Raw genomic sequence first — 25,819 nt, forward strand, 5'->3', positions numbered from 1 at the left:
ATAAAAGACAAAATAACAAGTGTTGATAAAGACGTGGTAACCCTCATCCATTGCTGTTAAGAATGTAAAATGGTGCGGCAACTTTGGAAAACAGTTTGGCAATTCCTCAAAAAGTTAAACACAGTTATCATACAACCCAGCAATTCTACTCCTAGGTATATATCCAAGAGAAAAAAAAATATGTCTACACAAACACCTGCACAAGAATATTCTAAGCAGCATTATTCATAACCAAAAAATGGAAACAGCCCCAAATGTCCAACAAATGACAAACAAAATGCAAGATACCTCCACCAGTACAGTAGTGCTGTTCAGTAATACAAAGGAATGAAGTACTGATACCTGCTGTAACACAGACGAATCCTAAAAACACTAAGTGAAAGAGGTCTGTTACAAAAGAATACATATTGTATGATTCCATTTATATGAAATGTCCAGAATAGTAAATCCATAGAGACAGAAAACATTTTGGTGGGGTGGGGGCGGTGGTGGTAGCACAGATATATGGTGACCACTTAATGGGTACAGGTTTCTTTTCTGGAGTTATGAAAGTGTTCCTAAATTAGATAGTGTGTGGATAGCTGTAGAAATCTGTGAATAAACTAAAACCACTGAATTGTACACTTTAAAAGGGAGAACAGTACTGTGTATTTCAATAAGGCTGTTAAAAAAATTGTGTAGTCATTCTAAATCTCAATATATACTAATTAATCTAACTCTGATATGAAAACCAAAATTTTTTTCTTCAACCCAGTTATAAGACTTAGAAATTCACACATTCCAAGTATCCCAGTTCCTAGTATTTCTAACATCTAAGTTCAATTTCTCTCCCAAAAATTTAATTCTACTCAACCCTGAGCCTTCAATGAAGAAAAAACAAAGCTCAACACCACTGACAAAATCCATGAATCTGAAAATTCTAAGTTACCTTACTCCCTCTAAAATCACGTAATAAATCCTTTATAAAAACAATATACAAGGTTTTTTAGCCCTTGCCATATCTTAAGGACTCTTAAGATTCATCTAATTTACTATATTATCTCCAGTTTACTACAAAAAACAAACAAACAAACAAAAAAACCACACACACACACACACACAAAAAACCACCTCAAGTGGTTTTAGAAATGTTAAGGAACTTGCCTAAGATCATACTGTTAAAGTTCAGAAGAGTCAAGATTTGAACTCAAATTAGGAGTCAGACTTGCTTACTGACATCAAGTCAAAATGACATTAATTTAAAAAAAAGTTAAAATGACCTAAAAAGCAGTTAATACTTGAAAATTTGAAACTAAGTTATGTGGTTCATCAAAACCTCAGAGTATATACTTATAAAACTGCTAATATGTTTAAGACCAAGTATACACATAGTGCAACATTCTGGATAGTTCTAGGGTCAGGATACTGATTGGGGATCTAGGGAAAGCTGCTTCCCAAAGAACAGCAAATACCCTTACTTCCTGGTCTTATATTCACCTAACTGTTCCAAAAAAAGGGTCTTCTAAAGAGACACTGCACTTGAAAAGAGTAGCACTTTGAGCAAAACAGATTTAGATTCACGTCTTCATCTGCCCACTTTCTAGCTATTTGGCTTAGGACAATTCACTTAAGTTTCCAAATAATTTCCTTATTTTTAGAATGGGGTATTACTTATCATGTAAAACTGTCCCAGGCATAAGTACTCAGCTGAATGCCTGGCTCAGAATAATAGTTCAATGAATGGTTGCTGTTTTTATTATTACTTAAATGTGACACCTATGCTTTATGAAACAAAATATGCAATAACAGCACCTAAACTTGCCAATTCAAGAGGAAAACTACAATTTTTCAAGGAAAGTTTACTTTTTCGTAGTATAAAAATATTTTTAAAAGCTCACAGAGAAAATCTGGAAAACACACACACACACACACACACACACACACAGGGAGAAACAAATCTACCATGATCCTACAACCCCCAGAACAACCTCTGTGAAATTACTGACCTCTTAAAAAGCTATTTGTGGGTTGATGTGCTTTGGAAGGCAAACAGGGAGAGTCATTCAGACCACTTCCCCTTCTCTTTATTTCATTTGCCAATTTGAATTTCTGTAAGATACACAGGAAAAGGGAGAAGAAAAAAACATAAAAGAGCCAGTCAATTTTATCTTTCTTTTTGAGGGGCAAGTTTCCATATTGGTCAAGTTTTGAACTATCAGATAAATGAGATTTGAGAAGTATCTGTGGAGTTTATCCTCATTCTCCCCATACTCATCATTATTCCTTTATACCTTGAGAACTGCAAATAAATGCAAACTGATCTTCTCCATACTTATCCACTAAGGAATTACTCATTTTTAGGAAACACCTATTACAAGGAAAGGAAAGAAACAGCTAATGCATTACATGATTAATGGATACACATTATAGCCTGAGTTAGAGAAAAAAATTACCCAACAAAAGCCCTTTTCCCCTCTGAGGTTCTACTGTGTGACTCTAGGGATGTCTCCAGGTAAAGAAAAAACTTTCCAATTTAAACAAAGTAACAGAAATGTTCAGCTTATCAAATAATCAGATCTCATCACTTGCACTAGGCTATATCAATGAGAAAAATAAATGGCAAAGGTAATGAATGTCTGGAACCGAAAACAAACAGGAAATACTTTAAAAGGCCAAAATTGCAAATGCTGATTAACAGAGTATGAAATTACATGCTAAGCAATGCACCTGTTAAAAGAGGAACAGACTACGTACAAAAATCTTAAAAGTTCATTGTTTAACACTATTTTCTGCTTTGGAATGCTGTCCAGTAGAAAACCTGGGTCGTGGCTTAATCCAAATTGCACAGTACTTAATTTAAGTGGGTGAACTACTTAATCTCGCTCAGTTTCTTATTCTGCAAAATAGGTACACGATAATGGCTGTGCTGTGAGTCTCAAAAGAAGTTTGCACAGATGCTTTTTCATGTTAAAGCGCTGTACAAATCAGAGCATCCCTTTTCTCCTTCACATTAGTTTGATACGGAATTTATTTCACAGACAGGAGTAAGTTGTTTCAGGTAGGCTGATACTGAAAACGTACTGAGCAGCGTGGCACAGATTCAGGTGAAGACAATCATGGAGCCGCAACTGAAAACAGTTGACTCTGAACCAGAGGACTGAAAGTAGCACACACTGGTAGACAAAAATACAGAACATAAACCACAAAGAAAACATGTTTACATAAACCCTTTATCAACAAGATAATGCCACTGGTATTAACTGTAAACCACTTAGAGTACCCAGCAATGACATCTGGCCAAATGCATCCTAGCTGTTGACATACTAGCACCTGACCATATCCAGGTTTTAAAAACGTTTAGCGACTTGCCAAGCGCACTAGCAGACTCTACCTTTTTCATTGTTAAACAAACCTGTAGCGTAGACGAGATAAATCAAGTGAATGTTTACTCTTCGAAAAAAATCCAAAAAACTTAACTTACCAGTTTGATGTCTAAAACATCTCACAAACCTCTACGTGATGTTATTTCAAGTTGTGAGGCAGCGATCACGGAAAAGAGAACAAATTCTTTCAAACTGTGAAGGGCTTTTCTACACTCTTCAATTCTTAAGCCAAACTGAAGAGGTGATTAGCGAATCAATCAATCCCTCAAGTTTAAAGTAAGAAAATGCCCCCTTAGATGTACTACGCCGTACCAGCAAGGAGACGCTTGGAAGTACCAAGAACCGATGGTAACGCCGGCCGCCGCAGGCCGCGCTGCCTTCTCCCCGACGCCCTCCCCAGGACGCGGGTACGGTCCACGCCGGCTTCCCGCGCAGAGAGGGCCTGCGTGGGCGGGCCGAGAACTCCTGAGAGCCCGGCCCGAAGCCTGACGCGCCCGGCCCCGGCCAGCCGCCCGGCCTCCCGGCCGGCCCGCGCCACCCGCCTCGCTCACCGCGTTCTTCTTCTGCACCATCTTGTCCATCTTCTTGGCAATGCGGACCACTTCATCCTCCATGGTTCCCGCAAGTCTTCCCGTGCCCAGCCCGTTTGGGTCGGGAAGTGGGCGAAGTTGGAGCTGAGAGGACGGCAGGACAAGAGCCCAGCGCCTGGGCTAGCCCACCACAGCAGGCCTGGGCCTAAGCCCTTCCTCACAAACCAAGCCCGCGGCAGCGGCGGCGGTGGCAGCGATAGCGACTCCGCCCCCGCAGACAGCGCCAATCGAGCTCCGCGCGCACCGTGCAGGCACTGACAATCTACAGCCGATCGCTGGGAAGCCGCGCGCCGAGGCGCCCGCCAGACCGGCATCGACTGAGGCACTGTCAATGAATTGACTCGCCAACCCAGTGGCTGGGCTTCCTGCCAGGCCGTTGTAAAAGTCTGTAGGAGGCGGGGCCGAGTTTTGCCGCGCGTGCGCCTCCGGCCCAGTCGCCGCCCAGGGTGAGCTTCAGATTCTGCGAGACACACCAATCTCTGAAGCGAGGCGGTTTTGGAGAGCGAAACCCGGGCGGTCTTTAAAGGCAGTCAAGTCGGGGCGCCTGGGCGGTTTAGTGGGTTAAAGCCTCTGCCTTCGGCTCGGGTCAGGATCTCGGGGTCCTGGGATCAAGCCCCGCATCGGGCTCTCTGCTCGGCGGGGAGCCTGTTCCCCCCTGCCTCTCTGCCTACTTGTGATCTCTCGGTCAAATAAATAAATTTCTTAAAAGGCTTTAAAAAAAAAAAAAAAAAGGCATGGGCCGCCTGCGTGGGCTCAGTGGTTTAAAGTCTCTGCCTTCCGCTCAGGTCATGATCCCAACTTTCTGGGATCCAACCCCCTGTCGGGCGCTCTGCTCAGCAGGGAGCCTGCTCCCCCGCCTGCTTCTCTGCCTACGAGTGTTTTCCGTATGTCAAATAAATAAAATCTTTAAAAAAAAAAAAAAAAGTCAGTTAAATCCCGAGCCCTTTTTCTGTGGGAGGCGGCTACAGTGAAAATCAGAACTGCCCCAGTCTCCCTAAATCTTTATAATACGGATTTGATCGCTTTAAGCGTCCCCTTTTTATTTTATTTTTTCTTAAAGATTTTATTTGTCAGAGAGAGAGAGAGGGAGAGAGCACAGGCATACAGAATGGCAGGCAGAGGCAGAGGGAGAAGCAGGCTCCCTGCCGAGCAAGGAGCCCGATGTGGGACTCGATCCCAGGACCCTGAGACATGACCTGAGCCAAAGGCAGCGGCTTAAGCCACTGAGCCACCCAGGCGCCCCCCAAGCGTCCCTTTTTTAAAAGACAAATTGTTTGTAAGCTCAAGAACCAAGACCCAATCTGGTTTGTTTCCTGACTCAGAAAGTCGAACACAGTAGTTTGTTGAGCATTTCTATCGTGAATAGTTATTAAATTTTGTCAAACGTTTGTGTCAGTTGACATGATCGCATCAGATGTTTCCTTCATTGTATTAACATTGCATGATTTATTTATAGTGAACCATTCTTGAACTCCTGACGTAAATCTCATTTAGTCATTTAGTCATTTAATGTTTCCCCAGAAGCCCCTCAATAAAATGGATTGATAAAAAGTTAATTGTAATCCCCAGAGTAACCACTATGAAAATAACTTAATATAGGCAAAAAAGGAAGTGAGAATGGAGCAATTCAACTACAGTGAATTTTCATTTCAATTACTGTTTTTCCAGCTCCAGATATCTATTTTGTTAACTTATTATAATTTTTATCTCTTTATTGTTGATACTTTCTTCTGATATTGAGATACTGTTCTGATTTTTGTAATTTTTTATTCAAATTATTGTTCAATCATTATTAAATTCAATTATTCATAAATTGAATAATTTATCCTTTAAAGATAATTATTAGTTAAGGACATTCTTCTGCCATTTTGCTACTTTTTTCTTATATCTTATACCTTTTTTTCCTCAGTTCCTCCATTCCAGCCTTCTTCTGTGATTGATTTCTTCTAGTATGCCATTTTTACTCCATTCTCCCTTCCTTTTTTGCTCCAAAGAAGGGTAGAGGAGCTAAGAGGACAGTGAGATCCAATATCCTCATCCTGGCCAGTATCTGCCCAACTTCATAATCTCTGAAAGTACAATTAACATTTTAAAATTATAGCATTCTCTTTTTAATAACCCCAACTCATCCTCAATAGTATACAGATGCTTTCCTACTATACAACTCTGTCCTTTCCCCTTTATGCAGTTCTCACAAATTAAATCTTTACAAAATGTATTCCTAGTAACATAGACTTATACTTAATATTTTATGCATGTCTTTTAAATGAGGTAGAAAAGAAAAAGAAGTCACAAGCCAAAATTACAATAATATGGGTATTTAGATTAACCTAAGTAAGTACCTTTACTGGTGTTCTTTATTTCTTCATATGACTTCCAACTTACTGTCTAATGTCCTTTCATTTCAGCCTGAAGGACTTCCTTTATCAAGGAAGTATATTGGCATTGAACTGCCTTAGCTTTTGCTTCTGTGAATGTTTTAGTTACTCCATTTTTGAAGAATGGCTTTGCTAGATAGAACTGTTCATTGAGGGGCACCTGGGTGGCTCAGTCATTAAGTGTCTACCTTCAGCTCAGGTCATGATCCCAGGGTCCTGGAATTGAGCCCCTCATCGGGCTCCCTGCTCAAAGGGAAGCCTGCTTCTCCCTCTCACACTCCCCCTGCTTATGTTCCTTCTCTCTCTCTCTCTCTGTCAAATAAATAAATAAAATCTTTAAAAACAGGAAAAGAATTGTTCATTGAAATTCTTTCTTTCAATATTTTAAGTATAACACCCTACTGGCCTCATAAAATTATTTTGGAAGTTTTCTTTCCATTTCTATTTTTTAATGATTTTATTTATTTATTTGACAGAGATCACAAGCAGGCAGAGAGGCAGGCAGAGAGAGAGGAGAAAGGAGGAAGCAGGCTCCTCATTGAGCAGAGAGCCCGACACGGGGCTCGATCCCAGGACCCTGGGACCACGACCCGAGCCAAAGGCAGAGGCCCCAATCCACTGAGCCACCCATAGTTTCAGAAGAATAGGTATTAATTCCTCTTTAAATGTTTGGTAGAATTCCACTGGGAGGCCATTTGGCTCTGGACCCTTGTTTGTTGGCAGATTTTTTTAAAAGATCTTTATTTTTTTTTATTTTTTTTAAAGATTTATTTATTTATTTGACAGAGAGAGATCACAAGCAGGCAGAGAGGCAGGCAGAGAGAGAGAGGAGGAAGCAGGCTCCCTGCTGAGCAGAGAGCCCGATGCGGGACTCGATCCCAGGACCCTGAGATCAGCGGCTTAACCCACTGAGCCACCCAGGTGCCCAAGATCTTTATTTATTTGAAAGAGAGAGAGAGAACAAGCAGGATGAGAAGCAGTGGAGAGATAGAAGCAGACACCTCGCTGAGTAGGGAGACTGACATTCAGTCCAATCCCAGGACACTGAAATCATGACTCTAGCCAAAGACAGACACCTAACCAACTGAGCCACCCAGGCACCCTTGTTGGGAGATTTCTGATTACTGCTTCAGTTTATTTGCTGGTGAGGCACCTGGATGACTCAGTTGTTAAGCATCTGCCTGCTGCTCAGGTCATAATCCCACAGTCCTGGGATCGAGGCCCACATTGGGCTCCCTGCTCAGCAGGGGGCTGGCTTCTTCCTCTCCCAGTCCCCCTGCTTGTATTCCCTCTCTCACTATCTCTCCCTTTGTCAAATAAACAAAGAACATTTTAAAAATAAGGAAATAAAATAAAAGACACTTAAGAATGAAAAGTTCAGACACAGATTGGGAGAAATAATTTTTTTTAAGATTTTATTCATTTATTTTTCTCTTTATCTCTGAAATTTGCAGGCTTCACAAATATATGCTGAGGTATTGACCTGTTTTTACTGATTTTGAGGGGGATTCTCCTGGACTTGAATGCCTGTTTCCTTCCACAGATTAGGGGAGTTCTCAGCTATAATTTGTTCAAAAAACCTTCTGCCCCCCTCTCTCTGTTCATCTTCTGGGACCCCTATTACTTGAATTTTCTTTTGCTTTATGGTATCACTGATTTTGAAGTCTCCCTTTATAATCTAGTAGTTGTTTTTCTCTCTGTTTCTCACTTTCCTTATTCTCCATCATTTTGTCTTCTATATCTCTTCTGCCTCATTTATCCCAGCTGTTAGAGCCTCCATTTCTTACTGCATCTCAATAATAGCATTTTTAACGTCGGCCTGATTAGATTTTTAGTTCTTTTATTTCTATAATAAGGGTTTCTCTAGTGCTTTCTATGCTTTTTTTCAAGCCCAGCTAGTATCTTTACAATCGTTGTTTTGAATTCTAGTTCCAACATCTTACTTATATCCATATTGATTAAATCTCTGGCAGGGAGTACTTCCTCATGTTCTCTTTTAGGGTGAGTTTTTCTGTCTTCTCATTATGTCCAGAAAAGAATAAAAGAAAGTGAGAGAAAAGGCAAAAATAACACCACCAGAAAAAAAACAAACCAGAAGAAAATAGAAACAAAACAAAATAAGAAAAAATCAAACAAGAAGTAAAATAGATAATACTAATAAAAGAAAAAAGTAAAACAGAATGAAACAATAAACCAGATCCTTGGTGTGTTTTGGTCTGTTTGTTAAAAGAAACTAGATCTGGGGGGTGCCTGGGTGGCTCATTCATTAAATGTCTGCCTTTGGCTCGGGTCATGATCCCAGGGTCCTGGGATCGGAGCCCCTGCATCAGGTTCCCTGCTTGGCAGGAAGACTGCTTTTCCTCTTCCACTCCCCCTGCTCATATTCCTGCTCTCACTCTCTCTCTCTCACTGTGAAATAAATAAATACGATCTTTAAAAAAAAAAAAAGAAAAAAAGAAACTAGATCTCAAAATAGGGAAGAAAAACATGTATATACAAAACTACAATAAAATACAACATGGAAACATAAAATACATATATAAAATATATTTTATATATTTATATATAAAAATACATATATTTTATAATACATATAAAATATACTTTTATAATACATAAATATATGTATTTATATTATAAAATATACAAATATAAACTATATATATAACATATATATAAAAATTTTAAAAGACTTGAAAGAAATGATAGCTGAAAAAAAAATCTGAAAAACTAAAGAATAATAAAAAAAAACATGCATGCTATATACTGATTTCCCCTAGCTCTGAACTTCTGCAGTTTTATTTGATCGGTAAAGTTGGTATTAGCCAGATGTTCCTGCTGGTCTTCCTGGGGAGGGGCCTGTTGTGCTGCTTTTCCCGGGGGAATCACAGTCCCCTTGCTGGAGGGCCAGGCTCCATGTAAGTGGCTCAGGAATGCACTATGTGGTGCTCTTTTGCTCCCTGATGTCTTTCAGCACAGATTGGAAAGATGAAAATGGCAACACACCATCTCTAGCTGCCGTACTGAAAGTTCGTGCCCCCGACTCTTTAGTGAGCCCTCACAGAAAAGCAGTCACTCACTCTTGTCTCCATGATTTCTGTCTAAACTCTGTGTTCATCCAGCCTGTGACAGCACTTTTATCTCACACATGGAACCCAGTTTCCACTCTCTAAACTTCACAGACTTCTGTGATACAAACACTTGCCCTTCTCCTGGAGTGGGGGTGGGAGGAGTCTCACCACTTTTGCCTCTTGCTGGGTCCCTGCCCAGAGAGTGGTCACCCAACTGTGCAGCAGTTCACAGTGCATGGCAACAACAAGCAGAAAGCTGTGCCTAGACTATTTTCATCCAGCTTCCTTCTCCAATGCCTGGGAACTCTGCTGCACTCAGGTAGGCCCGTTCTTGTGCCCTCCGGGACCGTGGACCATGCTCTCTCACCTGGAATTTTGCCCCACTTTGCCACTTCAGCACCTTTGAGCCAGGGAAGTCCCTACCCCAGTAGACTTTTAAAAGTTGATTTTGTGTTCCACTGTTTATAATGCTTTGTGGTGACCTCCTTAACCAGGCTCCTCCCCATGTTATCCTCCAATATATTGCCCCAGATTCATGTCCCTGTACCTCCTACCTTCCAAAAAGTGATCGCTTTTCTATTTGTAGAATTGCAGCATCTCTTTTCTCAGATCTTTGATTTATTTCGTACCGGTTCAGAATGATTTGATAACTATCTAGCTGAATTCCAGGGACCAGACAAACAGGGTCTTCTCTTCCTCCACCATCTTAACTCCTTCCCCCAACTCATTTCTTTGTAAAAATTTTATTTAAATTCAATTAACTTAGTTTATTATTAGTTTCAAAGGTAGACTTTAGTGATTCATCAGTTGCTTATAACATCCAGTGCCCTCCTTAATGCCCATCACCCAGTTACCCCATCTCCCCACAAACCTCGGTTTCTTTTAGTTCTTTATCCATTATTTACTTTAGTTCTTTGAGCATATTTAAGGCAGTTAAGGCGTTTGTCTAGTGAGTCCAATGTCTGGGCATCTTCAGGGGCAGTTTATGTTAATATTCCTTTACAGTATATGTGAATGGGCTAGAATTTTGTTTCTTTGCATGCTTTGTTTCTTGTTGAAAACGTAACATTTTTAATATTATAATGTAACTTTGGAAATCAGCATCATTGTTGTTGAGGGTTTTGGTTTTTGTTGTTTAGTTATTGTGTTCGGTTTAGTGACTTCTTTGAATTCCTTTTGGTAAAGACTAAATTTATTGTCATGAGTGGTCACTAAATCTCTTAGCTTACTGTCCACCTGGTGATTTCACAGAGATTTCCTTCAGTGCCTGGGGACAAAACAACTCCCAGTACTTACATCTGGGCTTCATGTGTCTTGGGGCATACCTGCAATATTCAGCTGGGAAGCATAAAATGTTGCCTTTATTCTAATATCTTGCTTGCCCAGGGCTTCAAGATCAGCCAGAGATGAGTGCTTAGAGCATTCTCAGGTCTTTTTAAACATGCACCCTGGCCGTTCATGCACATGGCCTTCTAGACTTATGTAGAAGCTTTTCGAAGTCTTTATTCCCCCAAGGCATTTCATTCCCTAGCCTTTTCTTCTCAGGTTTTTCAGTGTATCTATTTTTGCCCCAACTATGGTAGTGGTTGGTTTCTTTGCATTTAAATATTTTGGGGGGGAATCACCTCCGTGTAGCTATTTTTCCAACCTGAGAGAGTTCTGAGTTAGGGCAGGAAAAAAAAAAAAGAAAGAAAGAAAAGAAAAAAGAAAAACAGAAAGAGAAAAAAGTAAAAGGAGGGGAAAGGCCTTTGTGTTAGTCCTTCAAGGACCCACCTAAGAGTCAACCACAATTGTTTGGAACCAAAAATCTGCTTTGCTTTCTCCATTATCTGGAACCTATGTTGGGAATATGGACTTCATCTTCAAGACCTAGAAGCGGGGGGTTAAGTAAGAGTAAGTTAAAATGACACAACGCTTTTGTACTGGGTTTCAATCAAGTTTTTCTCAAGCATTCACTTGCTTGGTGGAAAACTCTTGACTATTTTCATAGAGATTCATAGAGTGGATTGTGACAGTTCGGGTCAGGTTTGTTTTGTTTGTTTTTGGTATTTGTGTGGACACACAGGACTTTGACATTCCCTCTCCCACCTCTTTCACTGATGTCACCATCATTTCTGTTTTACCTGCTTTGAGACTCTACTAGGTACATACATGTTAAAAATTAATATATCCCCCCCTGCCCCGGAAAAGTCCTCTCTGCTGTCCACAGGAGCCACCCGCAGACAGCTTTACCGCTTACAAAAAAGCAGTCCATCCCTCGTGCCCTCCCTGCTGTTTGGCCAGCAAGACAGCATCCCACAGTCCCGCCAAGTGTCCGTCCGCCGTCGTCCTCCCCGTCTGACTCTTCTGCTGATTCGGATGCACTCTCGGGCAAGTCATCTCCCATCTGCTGGAACCTTCCGGACTGTGCATCCCACATGTATTTGACGGTGACCTTGAATTCAGCCATCTCATACTTGAAAAGCTTCAGCACGCGGGCCTGCTCTGGGGTCAGCACATCGCCCTCCTTGCCCACCTCGTGGTCGGACAGCAGCGTCACCACCCCTCTCCGGAGGGCGGTGGGCAGGCCCAGCTGCCTCAGCTGTGGCTCCATGGAGTGGGGGAACTGCTCCAGGGGCCGTGGGTCCAGGGTCGCAGTGAAAGTTGCTTTGTTTCCGGCTGGAGCGAAGTCCACTTTGGCGTATTTCGTAAACCACTCCTTCACTTCCTCCTTGCTGCGGTGGGTGAAAAGGACACCGACCTCACCCCTCAACTTCTTGCTGACCTGATGTAGGTTGTCTCTGTACTCGTCAGCTGGGCTTCGATCCAAGGCCACTATCATCACCTGGTTTTTGCCAAAGAACATCCGGCTGTGCTTCCAGTTTAACCGCTTACAAAACGGATGTCCTTCGGCTTGCTGGCCACGGAGAAGAGCTACAGGTACTTGTACGTGGCCACACATTTCCCAAGCTCTTCGATCAGGTTCTGTTTCAGTTCTAAGCCTTTCTTGGCAGTTTTGGTTAAGGAAACTTTCTTGTCGCGCTTGGATTTGGGCATCGCGTTGCCGGCACATGCGGCGGCAGGCGGTGCTGACAGCCCCCTAAAGTCTATTTTTAAAAAGTTTTGCCTATTCTGTTTTTTCGTATAAAAGAAATCATACAATATTATGTCATTTGTAACTCGTTTCTACCACTTGGCATTGTTTCAGGATTCACCCATGTTAGAACATTCCTTTTTTATGGCTGCAAACTACGCTATTGGATATGCCGCATTTCAGTTATCCATTCATCAGTGACAAACATCTAGGTTCTTTGAGCATTTGGAATATTATGAATAATGATGCTATGAACACCCATGTACAAGTGTTTGTGCAGACATGTGTTCATGGCCTCAAAACGTACTTTGCATCATACTAATATAGGATAAGCCAGCTTACTTTACTTTAGGGAGTATTTGCTTCTTGCATTTTCCCATCCCTTTATGTTCAATCTTTCTGTAATTAAACAGAATCTCTTGTAGTTACGATGTAGCTTCATGTCATTCTTTGTCCAAAATGATAACTTGTCTTATTACTGGCAAATCTAGCCCACTCACAATTATAATTACTATTACTTTTGGATTTGTGTCTATCATATCTTGAAATATCTTGTACATTTTACATGTTAACATTTTACATGTTCTACTCCTACCTTGTCTTTTAAATTGACATCCCCATCCCCTCCCCTAGTTTGGAAGTTACATATGTGTTTTTGCTTTTTGGATTTGTTTGGTTTTTTGTTTTTGTTGTTTTTAGTTGACTTTACATTGTGAATATCTAAAGGGGATGACTAATTCTTATCTACTCTCAGAAAATAGTGGAACGAACCATAGCATAGTTCAAATTATATCATCTCTCCCATTGTACTTTAAAAAAAAAACCTTTTGAAACATTCACAGGTTGAAAAGAAATTGTAGAGATACTTACACCTTTCATAATTATAATACAATATCAAAACCCCAAAACTGGCACTCCTGTGTGCAAATTCCTTTCATTTTATCACATGTATAAATTCATGTAACTACCACCACAATCAAGATACAGAAGTATTCCATCACTGCAAAGATCTCATTCATGATGCCCCTTTATAGTCCTACCTTCTCCCCATCTCTAATCTCTGCCACTCACTAATGTTTTCCATTTCTATAATTTTGTAATTTTGACAAAAGTTATATAAAATCAGACCATATGTGACCTTTGAAGATAAGCCATTTTTATTCAGCATAATGACATTGAGATCCAGCAAAACTGTTGCGTACATCAGTAATTCATTCCTTTTTATTGCCAAGTAGTATTTAATGGTATGGTTGCGCCATAATTTCTTTCTACTTTTTGGATATTATGAATAAAATTGCTATAAATAATCACGTATGGGTTTTTGTGTAGATGTAAGTTTTCCTTTCTCTGGCATAAATCCCCAAGAGTACAACTGCTGGGTCATACGATAACTATTATATATAGATTTTAAAGAAACTACCAAAATTTTCAAAGTGTCCACTTTACATTCCCACCAGCCATGTATGAGAGATTTGCCATGGCCTTTTTAAATTTTATTTGTTCTAATAGGTATATAGTGATAATTCCATTGTGGTTTTACTCTTTCCTTAATGGTTTAGTAACAGGCTAATTCCTCTCCAGTCCTTACCCATGTCATTCCTTCCCCATTCATGCTCTATAACCACTTTTATTGGATTCTTAATATCCTTCTAGCAATTTGGTTTTACAAATGTAAATTCTAACTAAGTCAAATATAGGTATTATTTCCTCCATGCCTTTTAGTTTTTACACTATTTTCCCATCAATAATGTATTCTGAATCCTTGCCAAATTAGTACAGTGCACCCTCATTTCTTCTTTATAGCTGTACAGCATCCCATTATATAAATGTATGATAGTTTGTTTTGAAAGGGCTTTGTAATTCCACATTGCATTATTTCAAATATTTTATCATAAATAATGCTTATTTGAAATATTTACTTGAGTAACTGTTTTTCATTTCTAGAAAATTTTTTTTCCAATTTTCAATTTGATACTGTTTACACTTGATTCTTTCGTCGCAGCTTAACATTCATACTTTTTTTTCTTAAGATTTTTCATTCATTTATTTGACAGACAGAGATCACAAGTAGGCAGAGAGGCAGGCATATAGAGTGTGGGGGAAGCAGGCTCCCTACTGAGCAGAGAGCACAATGTGGGGCTCGATCCCAGGACCCTGAGATCATGACCCAAGCTGAAGTCAGAGGCTTAACCCACTGAGCCACCCAGGCACCCCTCATACTTTGTTTCTTAAAGTTCCCAAGAGTCTAATGATTTTTAGCTTTTTTTGTCACCTGGTATCATTTATGGCAGGCAGACTGTTCCCTCCTATGGTTTGAATTTGGGGGGGGGGGAGTTGAGCTCACTCTCAGCAGACTAAATTTATGCTGCCTAGATTGAGGATGTCACTGTCCATAAAGATCTTGCTTCTTCCAAGTGCTCAACAGGCAAATCTAGTTCAAGGAGATTCTTGATGTTAAATTATGAGCTTGTTTTCCCGGCCACAGAAATAGTATAAATTCAAAATCCAAATATATATTAATATAAAATTCTAGTTAAACATTGTCAAGGGAAAAGCTCCCTCTTCTAATCCAGGGCCCTGGCCAAAATAGGTAAGTTTTCCCTTCCTTCCTGAAGAGACTGAATGTTTTTTTAGCTCACTTTGTGGACAGAGTGCAGCCCTTATAAGGGTCCTGGCTGTACAACGGTAAGTTATTTGCTGAGCCCCAAAGTTAGGTATACCATGCAGGTTTTTAGTTTCTTTTTCAGTTCTCTCTGGACACTGGAGATTGTAATTTCTTTATGGTAAGCTGGTTCTTACCCTAGTTTAGTTACTTCTAAGCATTCTGAATTATATGGAATAAGCTTTTTTATTTGTTTACAGCATTTAAAATTACCTCACAAGGGCAAAGAGCAAGGTAGCAGACCACGGAGTCAGACACATCACTCTGAATCCTGGCTGTTACATATAATAGCTCCGTAAGTATAGGCAAACAGTTCATCCCTTTAGCTATCAGTTTTTCCTATAAAGCAAAGATAAAGTTGATGTGAGAATTACACTAATAAAGAATGTAAAATGTTTAGTATAGTGACTAGAATATCTCAACTACTTAAATTACTGTTCATATTTTAATAATTTTTACAAAATAAAGTAGTATGTTGTTAGAGGGTGGAACTGTGTCATGTATCTACTTTTACCTTTTTTTTTAAATTAAACTCTATGCCCAACATGGGGCTTGAACTCACCTCAAGATCAAAGTCACATGCTCTATTGACTGAACTAGCCAGGAGCTCATCATGTACCTACTTTTAAAAACATCCATAACACTGATTGCAATAGTAGACAAATTCCCCAATTATTTATATATACATAAGACACTAATGCTGTCAATAGAGATTAACAATACCACACTGACCACATCTAACTGTGAACACAATAGTTGAGAAAGGATGACAAAATAAAAGTTTACCATACAAAATAAGATGCTGTTATGAAGTCTGAAAGTTGCATACAATATTGTAGTATATATACAGAACTCCCTTACCATTAAGGTAATCCAAAAACAGAACAAGCTCCCTCACAAAAAAATGAGCTGGTCAATTTTAAGTACTCAGAAGCAGAAAGTGAAGGACTGCTTAAGAGACGGGACAGAAAGGATTCCTTTATTGGGAAATGCTAGGAGTCAACCGTGAAATAAGAGGACAAAAAATTATTTAGATACTGCCTCATGACACTAATTTAAAAATCCCATGAATACTGCACAAGAGGAGCAGGCTTGGAAACAGTAAACAAAACTTCTTAAACATGTTAGAAACACAAAATCAAATTTAGGAATACTTTTTTAGCTTATTCAAATTGAGTAACAAGAGAAGCAGTTCTCATGCCTTGTTCTATTCCAGATCAACCATACCATCATCAAAAATTCTCTCTTGAATGTATGTTATGACTGCATTGACATTTTCCCCCTTTTCAGTATAGACAACCATTCAAAGGCAAACCTAAATATTAAAAATAGTATGAGAAAGCAGTCACAGAAAACTCAGAATTAAATTTTATTTCACATTGGTAGAAATCATGAAAAAGATTTACATTTTCCCACATTACAGCACATTTCAATGGAATATTTCTTGCTATAAGTTAGATCTTGCTGATTTGTATAACTAAAACAACAATTTTTATTCCTCAAGGTCAAGCAAAATGACTTATTAAATGATTGTTTAAAATTTTTAAATCCAGACATAAACATATGGCTTCATTATTAACATTCTATACAGTCCATTACTAAATTATTTCCATTATCAATTAGCACCCATTTATAAAGATGCATTCCTAACATTGTTTTAGTCAGTTGGAATACAGCAGAAAAACTACCAACAGTTTAGAAATACCAAGTATACATTTTTGCTACATATTAAACTGTTGTAACTATACCATATGTATTGAGTTGTGATTAATCTTTATCACCCATAAATTTGTTCTCCAATAATCTTTACAAATAATCTGAAAAATTCAACTACTTAAAATCAAGTAATTGCTACTTTTATGTTTGCACAATAACTAAATAAAACCCCACCTACTAAAGTGAAGTTTTCAATAAGTTCATTGGCAGATAAAAATAAAGCAAATTTTTCTAATGGACTGTTTATTTTCTACAGTAGTTGGTTTCAAACATATCTACAAACCAAGTAAACTAAAACTATGCTCAAGGAGAATCATCTTAGAGCAAATCATCTTAGAAATTAGTTTTTAAGATGTCTTAAATATTTCAGGACAGACTAGAATATGACCTACATACTCTTTCAGTTAATTACAGAAAAATACAACCACAGAATTATTCCCATTATCTAGACTGAAGATTCTAGTGACTATATAGGCCTAACTGTGGACGAAGGTGCAGTTTAAGAAATAAGTGTAGGAAGTTTAAAGGTTTCTTTATGTAAGAGTAAATACATTTTAAATATCATCAAATCTGTGATTCAAAATGTCAAATTACAGCATGTACTGGTAGCAGATGTCTATGGCAAGGAAGCAATATTTGGTCTGTTATGAAGGATAAAAAAAAAAAAAAAGAAAACATTTTTAGAGAGGAAAAAAAATATTCAATAGAAATGGTATCAGGGAAAATAAAGCCTGGTCCCCAAATTAAAAGGGCCATCAACTTAACAGAGGAATATTACTCTTTACTGAAGAAGCATTATCCCTATTATTGGGAATAATGTAGTAACACCTCATTCTTATTATGTATTACAATCATTAAGTATATAATGAATACATTTATAAAAATACAGATAATGCATGGTGACTAAGTAATTTTGGAGTAAGTCCATAGACTAAGTCACAGCATGCATAAATCATTTATATCTTAACTGCTCATTTATACCTGAACAAATTTTCATTAAGCATACTAATAATTGTCAAATGATGTAATAAAAAATCTGGTTACAGTATTTTATTTTGCTGAATTACATTTGGGAAAAAGCTTAGCTGCTTCACCTATTTTAATACTAGTATATTCTGAATCCTATTATACAAATACATGTATAGAAACTTAAAAGACCGTATTTCCCACAAGGAGAGAGTATTATGTAGTCGGTGTCATTGGTGGGTATTTGCAAAACATCTGAACACTGCAAACGTTAGAAGTTTCAAGATTGGGCACAGGAAAAGGTTTATACGCTACTACAATGATGCTGGTGTGCACTCCTACACAAGGCCTCTTAGTGACGTCAATCAACTGGAGGTAGAAGTTTATCTATGAATTGCTTGATATCCATCATTTCCTGTTTGGAATAAAGTGATTTAATAAGCAATTACAAAATCAGTAATTAAATCCCTACTAAAATACCACCAACTAAATGTGTGGTGTGCCAAGGTAAGGTAAAACCATATTCTCACTACATCAATTAAATGAAAAGTTGTAACAGAAAAATGAGAGTTCAACAGAAATTTCAGAACATTTCCTGTGATTAGGATTATAAATGTACATTCAAATGATAGCTCCCAACTATTATGCAGTCCTATGAAAATGGTCTGCACTTTGCTATAGCTGAACAAAAAACATGGGTGGAGAGAAAGGGGCTTAGGAGTAACAAAACCTATCCAGAGAAATATCAGTAAGGACACAATTATGGTCAACTAACCACAGGTAGAAAAACCTAGATTTTAACCTTCTCTTGTTAGAATGAAATGCTAAATTCGTAGCATAAAATATTTTGTGCCTTTCACAAGGATTTACATACAAGCAACCATTTGAAAGACAACATGTACCTATGAAAGATAAAAAAGAATATATCAAGTATTCATTAAAAAAAAAAAAAACGTTTTATAAGACTCCTGCATGTGGCTCGGTTTTCCCACTCCCCTCAAATAATTTCCTACTATCATCTCTAGTATTTCTTTTTCTTTCTTTCTTTTTTTTTTTTTTTTTGACATTTTATTTATTTGACAGCGATCACAAGTAGGCAGAAAGGCATTGAGAGAGAGAGAGGAGGAAGCAGGTTCCCTGCCGAGCAGAGAGCCCGATGTGGAACTCGATCCCGGGACCCTGAGATCATGACCTGAGTGGAAGGCAGAGGCTTAACCCACTCAACTACCCAGGTGCCCCTCATCTCTAGTATTTCAAGGCTTAACTCCACAAACACACAAATTAGCAACACAAAGAACCTTCAACCTTACAATTTAGTCAATCAGAAAATAAAGCCACAGCACATAAGTGCTCTATTTTATAACACTCTAAAGTCCTTGAAGTTTCTTGGTCACAATACCTCTTACTACCTCTTTTCACTTTCTGCTCCTCATCATTCAGTCCAATATTCTCCAATGTGACTGCACAAAAAATCATCACCTTTTTTTTTCTTTTTTTCTTGTTGTGTAAGCTCTATGCCCAACTTGGGGCTTGAACACACAACCCTGAGATCAAGAGTCACATGCTTGGGGTGTGCCAACAGTGATTCTTGATCTCAGGGTTATAAGTTCCAGCCCCACACTGAGTGTAGAGATTAGGTAAACAGAATCCTTTTTTTTTTTTTTTTTTTTTTTTTAATTTTATTGATTTGTCAGGGAGAGAGAGCACGCACAAGCAGGGGGAGTGGCAGGCAGAGGGAAAAGCAGGCTCCCTACTAAGCAAGAAGCCTGACGCAGTACTAGATCCCAGGACCCTGGGATCATGACCTGAGCCCAAGGCAGCTGCTTAACTGACTGAGCCACCCTGGCACCCCTGAAGCTTTATTTTAAAAACACATCCACACAAACACAAATACCTGAGTTTACCTGCTAACCCCCAATGTGCTGAATCAGAATTGTGGAGTTTGTGGAGTTCTGGTGTCTGAATATTTATTAAGCTCCAGGGTATTTATAACATAAAGCCTACTTTAAAAACCAATGCTCTAGGCTCTCAGTCCCTCCTGGATACCTGGAGTGCCAGCCCACCTGTTTTCTGGATTCAGCACTTGCTGATGGTTCCAACTATGTTCTCAATAACAGCCTAGAATCCTAGGCCCCCTTGTCTTTCTGGATAAACCATATTACTACCTCTTTTCTCTGTCTGTAAAACAAATGATTCAGCCAGGCTGGGTGGTTACAAAACAGTTTTATGTAGGACTACCTCAGTGCTTGGCAATCAATTTTTATTCTAGGCCTTTTCAAGCCTCCAAACTGATGCAGGCCTCCTTCATTCTTATCAAGTGACCATATCTCCAACTTTACTGAAAAGATAAAGAGGATCTAATGTGAACTCTCAACAACTACTACCTCACCAATCCTTGTTCATATTCATTGACTCTCTTCTGGATTCTCAAGTGCTGTTTTCCTCTTTGAAGGCAAGCACTACCCATTTTAGGACTTATTTACATTATTCGATTTCCCTAAGATTCCCCCTATTAGATATTACCTTCTCTTCATCGTTATTTTCTTCCTCCTTCCCTCATCAAGGGAGTCTTTTCCTCCCAACCATTAAAGAGTCTTTTTATCCTTTTTACCCTCACAAAAACTTTTTAAATAAAGGTTAATACATGTTGCCTCTACTTTTCCCATTTCCCTATCCACTTTACACAATCCACTGCAGGCTCCATCTCCCCAAACATCCAAGGTCACAGATGGCTTACTATTGGTTAGTTTCTTCCTGGTCTATTTTTTGTCAATTGTTCTCTGAATCATGGGACACTGTTCCCTTCTACTCTGAAAAAAAGACTTTTTAAAAAAAGATTTTATTTATTTATTTGAGATAGAGTGAAAGCAAGTGAGAGAAAGCATGAGCAGGGGGCGGGGAACAGGAGCAGGACCAGGAGAAGTAAGCTCCCCCTTGAGCAGGGAGCCCCAATGCAGGACTCAATCCAAGGACCCTGGGATCATGAACTGAACCAGTCACATGCTTAACTGATTGAGCCACCAAGGAACCCCTTTTTCTTTTTTTTCTTAAATAACCTAACCAATTTTTTAAAAAGTTTGTTTATGTATGTAATCTTTATGCCCAACGTGGGGCTCAAACTCACAACCCCAAGATCAAGAGTTGCATGCTCTTCCGACTGAGCCAGCCAGGTGCACCACCACTCTGGAATTCTCTCCTCCTGTACTCTCGTTCTACATCTAGCTCCTTTTAATCCCTCCTCTCACCCCCAAGTTCTATTCCTTGGCTTTTTCCTCATGATATTCTCCCATGGTAATTCTTCAGTGATGAATAATATTGGCAATTATTCTAAATCTCTATCACAGGCTTGAGCTTCAGACAAGTATTTCCAAAACCCATTTTGTTATCACAGGGGCCTATCAATCTCAGTATGTTCACTGAACTCAGTATTATCTCCTTCCTGTTACCCTAAAACTGTTCCTTATACCTACTTTATGAATGGCATCCTGCTCTAGGACAGCCAGCTTTTCATAAGACCATGGCTCAACTGGATAGCTTGCTTTCCCTTTCTCTGCACACTTGCTATCCAAATTCCAAATCTAGCTTTTGCTTCATGTTCTTAGTACTTCCCAAGATAAAATTAATCTCACTCTTCTCAGTGTTTTAGAGAACTATGAAAACTTCAAATATAACACTTATCACATCCTGTTTTCTATACGATTATTTGGATATATATCCACAACTATTTGGATATATATCCTTTTCTCTTATTACATTTAAAATTTTATTAATTTGGCTTAAACTTTAATAAAAAGGAATGTTTTGTCGTTTGAATTATGCACAAAGCTGGCATGTAATAGGGAAAACAGTGAATGCTTGCTGAATTAAATTGAATAAACTCTGATCTAAATCCTGCTACCCTATGATTCAATGTGAATTCATTAATTAACTCCTTTAAATAACCAAGCAATCAAATGCTACTTACGTTAAAAATATCACATGAAAAAAGCTGCAAATATATCTCTGTAATCACTGCTTCCAAACAATTACCTGTTGACAGGAACTATGCATCATGCCTTCGTAGGTTTTGAAGGTGACATTGGCTGGATTTACTAATGTTTTTAGCTTTTCGGCAGTAAGAGAAGCAAACATTAGGGGAACTAAAGGATCGCAGTCTCCATGGCACTGAAGAATAGAAATATCTCTATTAACACCACTGATAGGACCCTGCAAAAAATAAAAGAACACTAGTATTTATTCAAATGTATAGAGCATTATATGCCAGGCATTTACAACTATACCTAGATATGCAAATATAATATGTTACTTCATAAGTTTTACTCAGCCACAGAAATAAAATTCCTTTTCTCCCTATACTCCCACAACTCTTCAGTTAAACTTTTATAGGATATATGATCACCCTGTCTTGCTTTTTTAAAAGATTTTATTTATTTACTTAGAAAGTATGCAAGCAGGAAGAGTAGCAGAGGGATAAGAAGAGAAAGAATCTCAAGCAGACTCCCAGCTGAGCATGGAGCCTGATATGGGGCTTGATCTAATGACCCTGAGATCATGACCCGGGCCAAAACCAAGAGTCGGATGCTTAACTGACTGAGCCACCCAGGTGCCCCTCCCCTGTCTTGTATTACTGTTTTCCCAATGAAGTGGTTTCTTGAAGCAGACTCAATCTTAATTATTCTTTATATGTTCACAGTATCTTGAAATAAGAGGTATGCTTTAACAGAATCATGTTCTTCTCAGTTCTTATTTAACTGATTTAAATAAGATGGTTAATAATTAGCATTTAGTATGTATAAGACACTGAAGAATTACCATATATAGTGATGAAAAAGATCTTAGATTTTTTTTTTTAAAGATTTTATTTATTTGACAGAGAGAGATCACAAGTAGGCAGAGAGGCAGGCAGAGAGAGGAGGAAAGAGGCTCCCTGCCGAGCAGAGAGCACAATGCGGGGCTCCATCCCAGGACCCTGGGATCATGACCTGAGCCGAAGGCAGAGGCTTTAACCCACTGAGCCACCTAGGCGCCCCAAAAGATCTTAGATTTAAAGATGAATTTGAAAATAAATGTCCATTTCTCCCATGTGTATCATATATTGCTTTACACACTAGTGAGTACTTAGAAATTCTGTTCTATGGTAAGATTTTGCTATTAAGCAGTAAAAATACTGAACATTTGAAAATTTTATTTCTATGTGTAAAAGATTGTCCTAAACTTATATATACATTTTAAAATATACCAAACACTTCAAATATAAGATTTATGACAAAAGGACTTATTTCCATTCTCTGCAATCCACAATAAAGACAATATAGTAGTATTCAGATAAAGCCTACTAGGTACATCGCAAAAGTTTCAGAAAATTATTTTTTAAATAGGATGACTTGGGGCACCTGGATGGCTCAGTCATTAAGCCGCTGCCTTCAGCTCAGGTCATGATCCCAGGGTCCTGGGATCAAGCTCTGCATTGGGCTCCCTGCTCAGTGGAGAGCCCGCTTCTCCTGCTTTCCCTGCTTGTGTTCCCTCTCTCCCTCTGTCAAATAAATAAATAAAATCTTTTTAAAAAATGAAAAATAAAGAAAGGATGACAGAGGTAAATGATGGGCTTTGGGTGATGATATACAATCTAACAAATGTACCACAGGGCTACAGGGTGTCCAAAGCCTGTGCACAGAAAGGGACTTTCTGTGTTTTCTGCTCAATTTTGCTATGAACTTATTAAACCGCTCTAAAAATATATAGTTGATTAATTAAAAAAAATGACCTCTCACCAACATTATCTGTGATCTCCCAGCTCAGTAATCTAATGCTACAAGTATCAGTCAGGCTACCTGGGGAAATGAAGCCCGGAGTGGAAGCCAGCAACTGAGTGCGGTGACACCAGCCAGTTTCTGCTGAGTGGTAAGAGCGGTGTATAAAGATAAAGCTCCTCCCTGGAAAGATAAGCAGAGAAAAGTCAATGGAACACATCCTCTGCTAACAGCAACGTAAAAGATTTATTATTAATAATGTCCATTAAAGAAAAAAAGCAACCTGGATATTTGATGTCAAATCAAATCAGGCAAACTAGCAGAAATACATACATACCCCACCCCACCATGCCCTGAAGGACATGATTCTCTACACTGAATACCACTCTAGGAACATAGCAACCACGGAATCAGTCAAGAAACAGTTAACTATATTTAAATGCACTTACAATCACCTTAGGAACATTTTAAACTTACACTTATTTTCTGCTCTGAAGTCTTAGGTATAAAATCAAACGTAGTCTTAAGTTGGTCATCTTTTCTACAGCAAAAATTCAAGATCATAAGGACTCTGTAGCAGGCACCTTCAGAGTATTTGTCTCCCCAGCTTACAATACCCTGCGCTCTGGGAAGAGCATTCCCGTTAGTATTCTAGATGCCAAGTCACTCTGACCATGCCTGTTGGTCACTGGGCCCCATGAAAATATGAGATTCTTTCTCATCCAAGATAGTCATGTTCCTTTTCTCAAGATTTTGAAATTGGGATTCAGTGATTATCAGCCTGTCTCTTTGTGTGGCTGGAACAGTAACCTGTAAATTCTAGAACTGGAAAAGCTATAGACTGAAAAGGTGTAGACTACCAACTGTAGATGAAAAGGCAAATAAAGCAGATGGACAGAAAAACAGGAGACGAGAAAGAAAGCCATGAGGGCTTTCCATTGTCTTAGCTATTTCCTGAGGCCCTGATTCATTCTCATCCTTTGTTTTCCTGATGTGATCCCACAGACTCATAATCTGTTCTTTCTTGCTTAAGGCAAGAGGAATTCCTTTCTGTAAATCATAATCAACAAATCTCAACTATATAGTCTCCTATGTTAGCTTTTTTTCCCCGAATCAAACATTCACTTCTGTACCTACACTTATGTCACAATGTGTATTACAAAAAAGACATTATCTTGACTTCAACAAATACCAAACCAGTAACCTCTTTTTACTATACTGTATTGGCAACCTATCTTTCTACTGAATTCTAACTTCTAAAGAATTCCCTAATTCTGACATTGTCTAATTCAGGCAGTCTGAACACTAAGTTGTTGATTTAGAAGGTTTACAGATTTCAAGCTAGAGCAATGTGGGCACCTGGGTGGCTCAGTGGGTTAAGCCTCCACCTTCAGCTCGGGTCATCATCTCAGGGTTCTGGGATCAAGCCCCGTATCAGGCTCTCTACTCAGTGGGGAGCCTGCTTCCCCCTCTCTCTGCCTGCCTCTCTGCCTACTTGTGATCTCTCTCTGTCAAATAAATAAAATAAAAAATATTAAAAAAAAAAAAAAAAGAAGCTGGAGCAATCTGGGATGGGTGACAAGGTGAACATGCAATAAGCTGAAATAAAGATGTAAAGTCAATATGAGGTAACTATGCAGAAAAAGTATAGGAAGTAGGAGAAAAGTACAGAAAGATGTCAAAAATCGCATACTTAAATCTAAAATCTGTTTTACAAGACAAAAAGAGGAAAGATGATAGAGTGACATCATCATGATGGGACACAGGTCATTCCTAACTTTGCTCCCTTCTACAAGAACTAGCATCTAATCATAGACAGGACACCACCAAGAGAATCTTAGCACATGAGGGGAGAGGGTGAGGCTGAGGCACCCTCTGAACCACAGAAACCAAGAGACCATGCCAAAAGGTAAGAGAAGTGGCTACATGCTGACTGCATTGCCCCTCTCCCAAGCCAGTGCAGCATCACCAGAGAGTCTTCCGAGAACCTCTTGTTTCTGCAGTGGAAGAAGAGAACTCCAGGGGAAAAACCAGCAACCTCAAGCATTACAAGTCACTTTGTGGGAGACCCTACTTGGATTGTGTCTCAAAGGGACTACAGGGGAGTCTATGAGTCTCAACCACTGGGAATCTGTAACAAAAAGAGGGAAGAAATTCTCTTGTTGTCTACCCTACTGTTCTATTAGTAGTCTCCTCTGAAGACCTGTGTTTATTAAATTACAATTTTGTTTAAAGGGGGTACACAGCATCA

The 25,819-nt window shown here is 38.9% G+C and overlaps 3 protein-coding genes across 4 annotated transcripts in view; all 3 read right to left on the reverse strand.

Moving 5' to 3' along the window:
* Positions 1 to 4,280, reverse strand: part of TCEA1 (transcription elongation factor A1) — a 41,325-nt gene extending 37,045 nt beyond the window's left edge. The window contains exon 1 of the mRNA XM_059394584.1: positions 3,914 to 4,280. Coding sequence (XP_059250567.1) covers positions 3,914 to 3,976 — 63 coding nt within the window. The 5' untranslated portion in view covers positions 3,977 to 4,280. The remainder of the gene's footprint in view (positions 1 to 3,913) is intronic.
* A 7,282-nt stretch (positions 4,281 to 11,562) lies between these two features.
* On the reverse strand, positions 11,563 to 12,912 carry LOC132014530 (mRNA turnover protein 4 homolog). Its single transcript, XM_059395504.1, has one exon. It carries the CDS (start codon positions 12,451 to 12,453, stop codon positions 11,563 to 11,565), a length of 891 nt encoding a protein of 296 aa, XP_059251487.1. The 5' UTR covers positions 12,454 to 12,912.
* A 3,569-nt stretch (positions 12,913 to 16,481) lies between these two features.
* The window catches only part of LYPLA1 (lysophospholipase 1), a 39,377-nt gene continuing 30,039 nt past the window's right edge, over positions 16,482 to 25,819 (reverse strand). For both annotated transcript variants that reach the window (XM_059394586.1, XM_059394585.1), the window contains 3 exons: positions 23,650 to 23,751; positions 21,848 to 22,024; positions 16,482 to 18,233 (listed from right to left, as the gene is read on the reverse strand). In XM_059394586.1, coding sequence (XP_059250569.1) covers positions 18,180 to 18,233; positions 21,848 to 22,024; positions 23,650 to 23,751 — 333 coding nt within the window. In that variant the 3' untranslated portion in view covers positions 16,482 to 18,179. The remainder of the gene's footprint in view (positions 18,234 to 21,847; positions 22,025 to 23,649; positions 23,752 to 25,819) is intronic.

The sequence above is a fragment of the Mustela nigripes genome, chromosome 3 (assembly GCF_022355385.1).
Source record: "Mustela nigripes isolate SB6536 chromosome 3, MUSNIG.SB6536, whole genome shotgun sequence".
NCBI lineage: Eukaryota > Metazoa > Chordata > Mammalia > Carnivora > Mustelidae > Mustela > Mustela nigripes.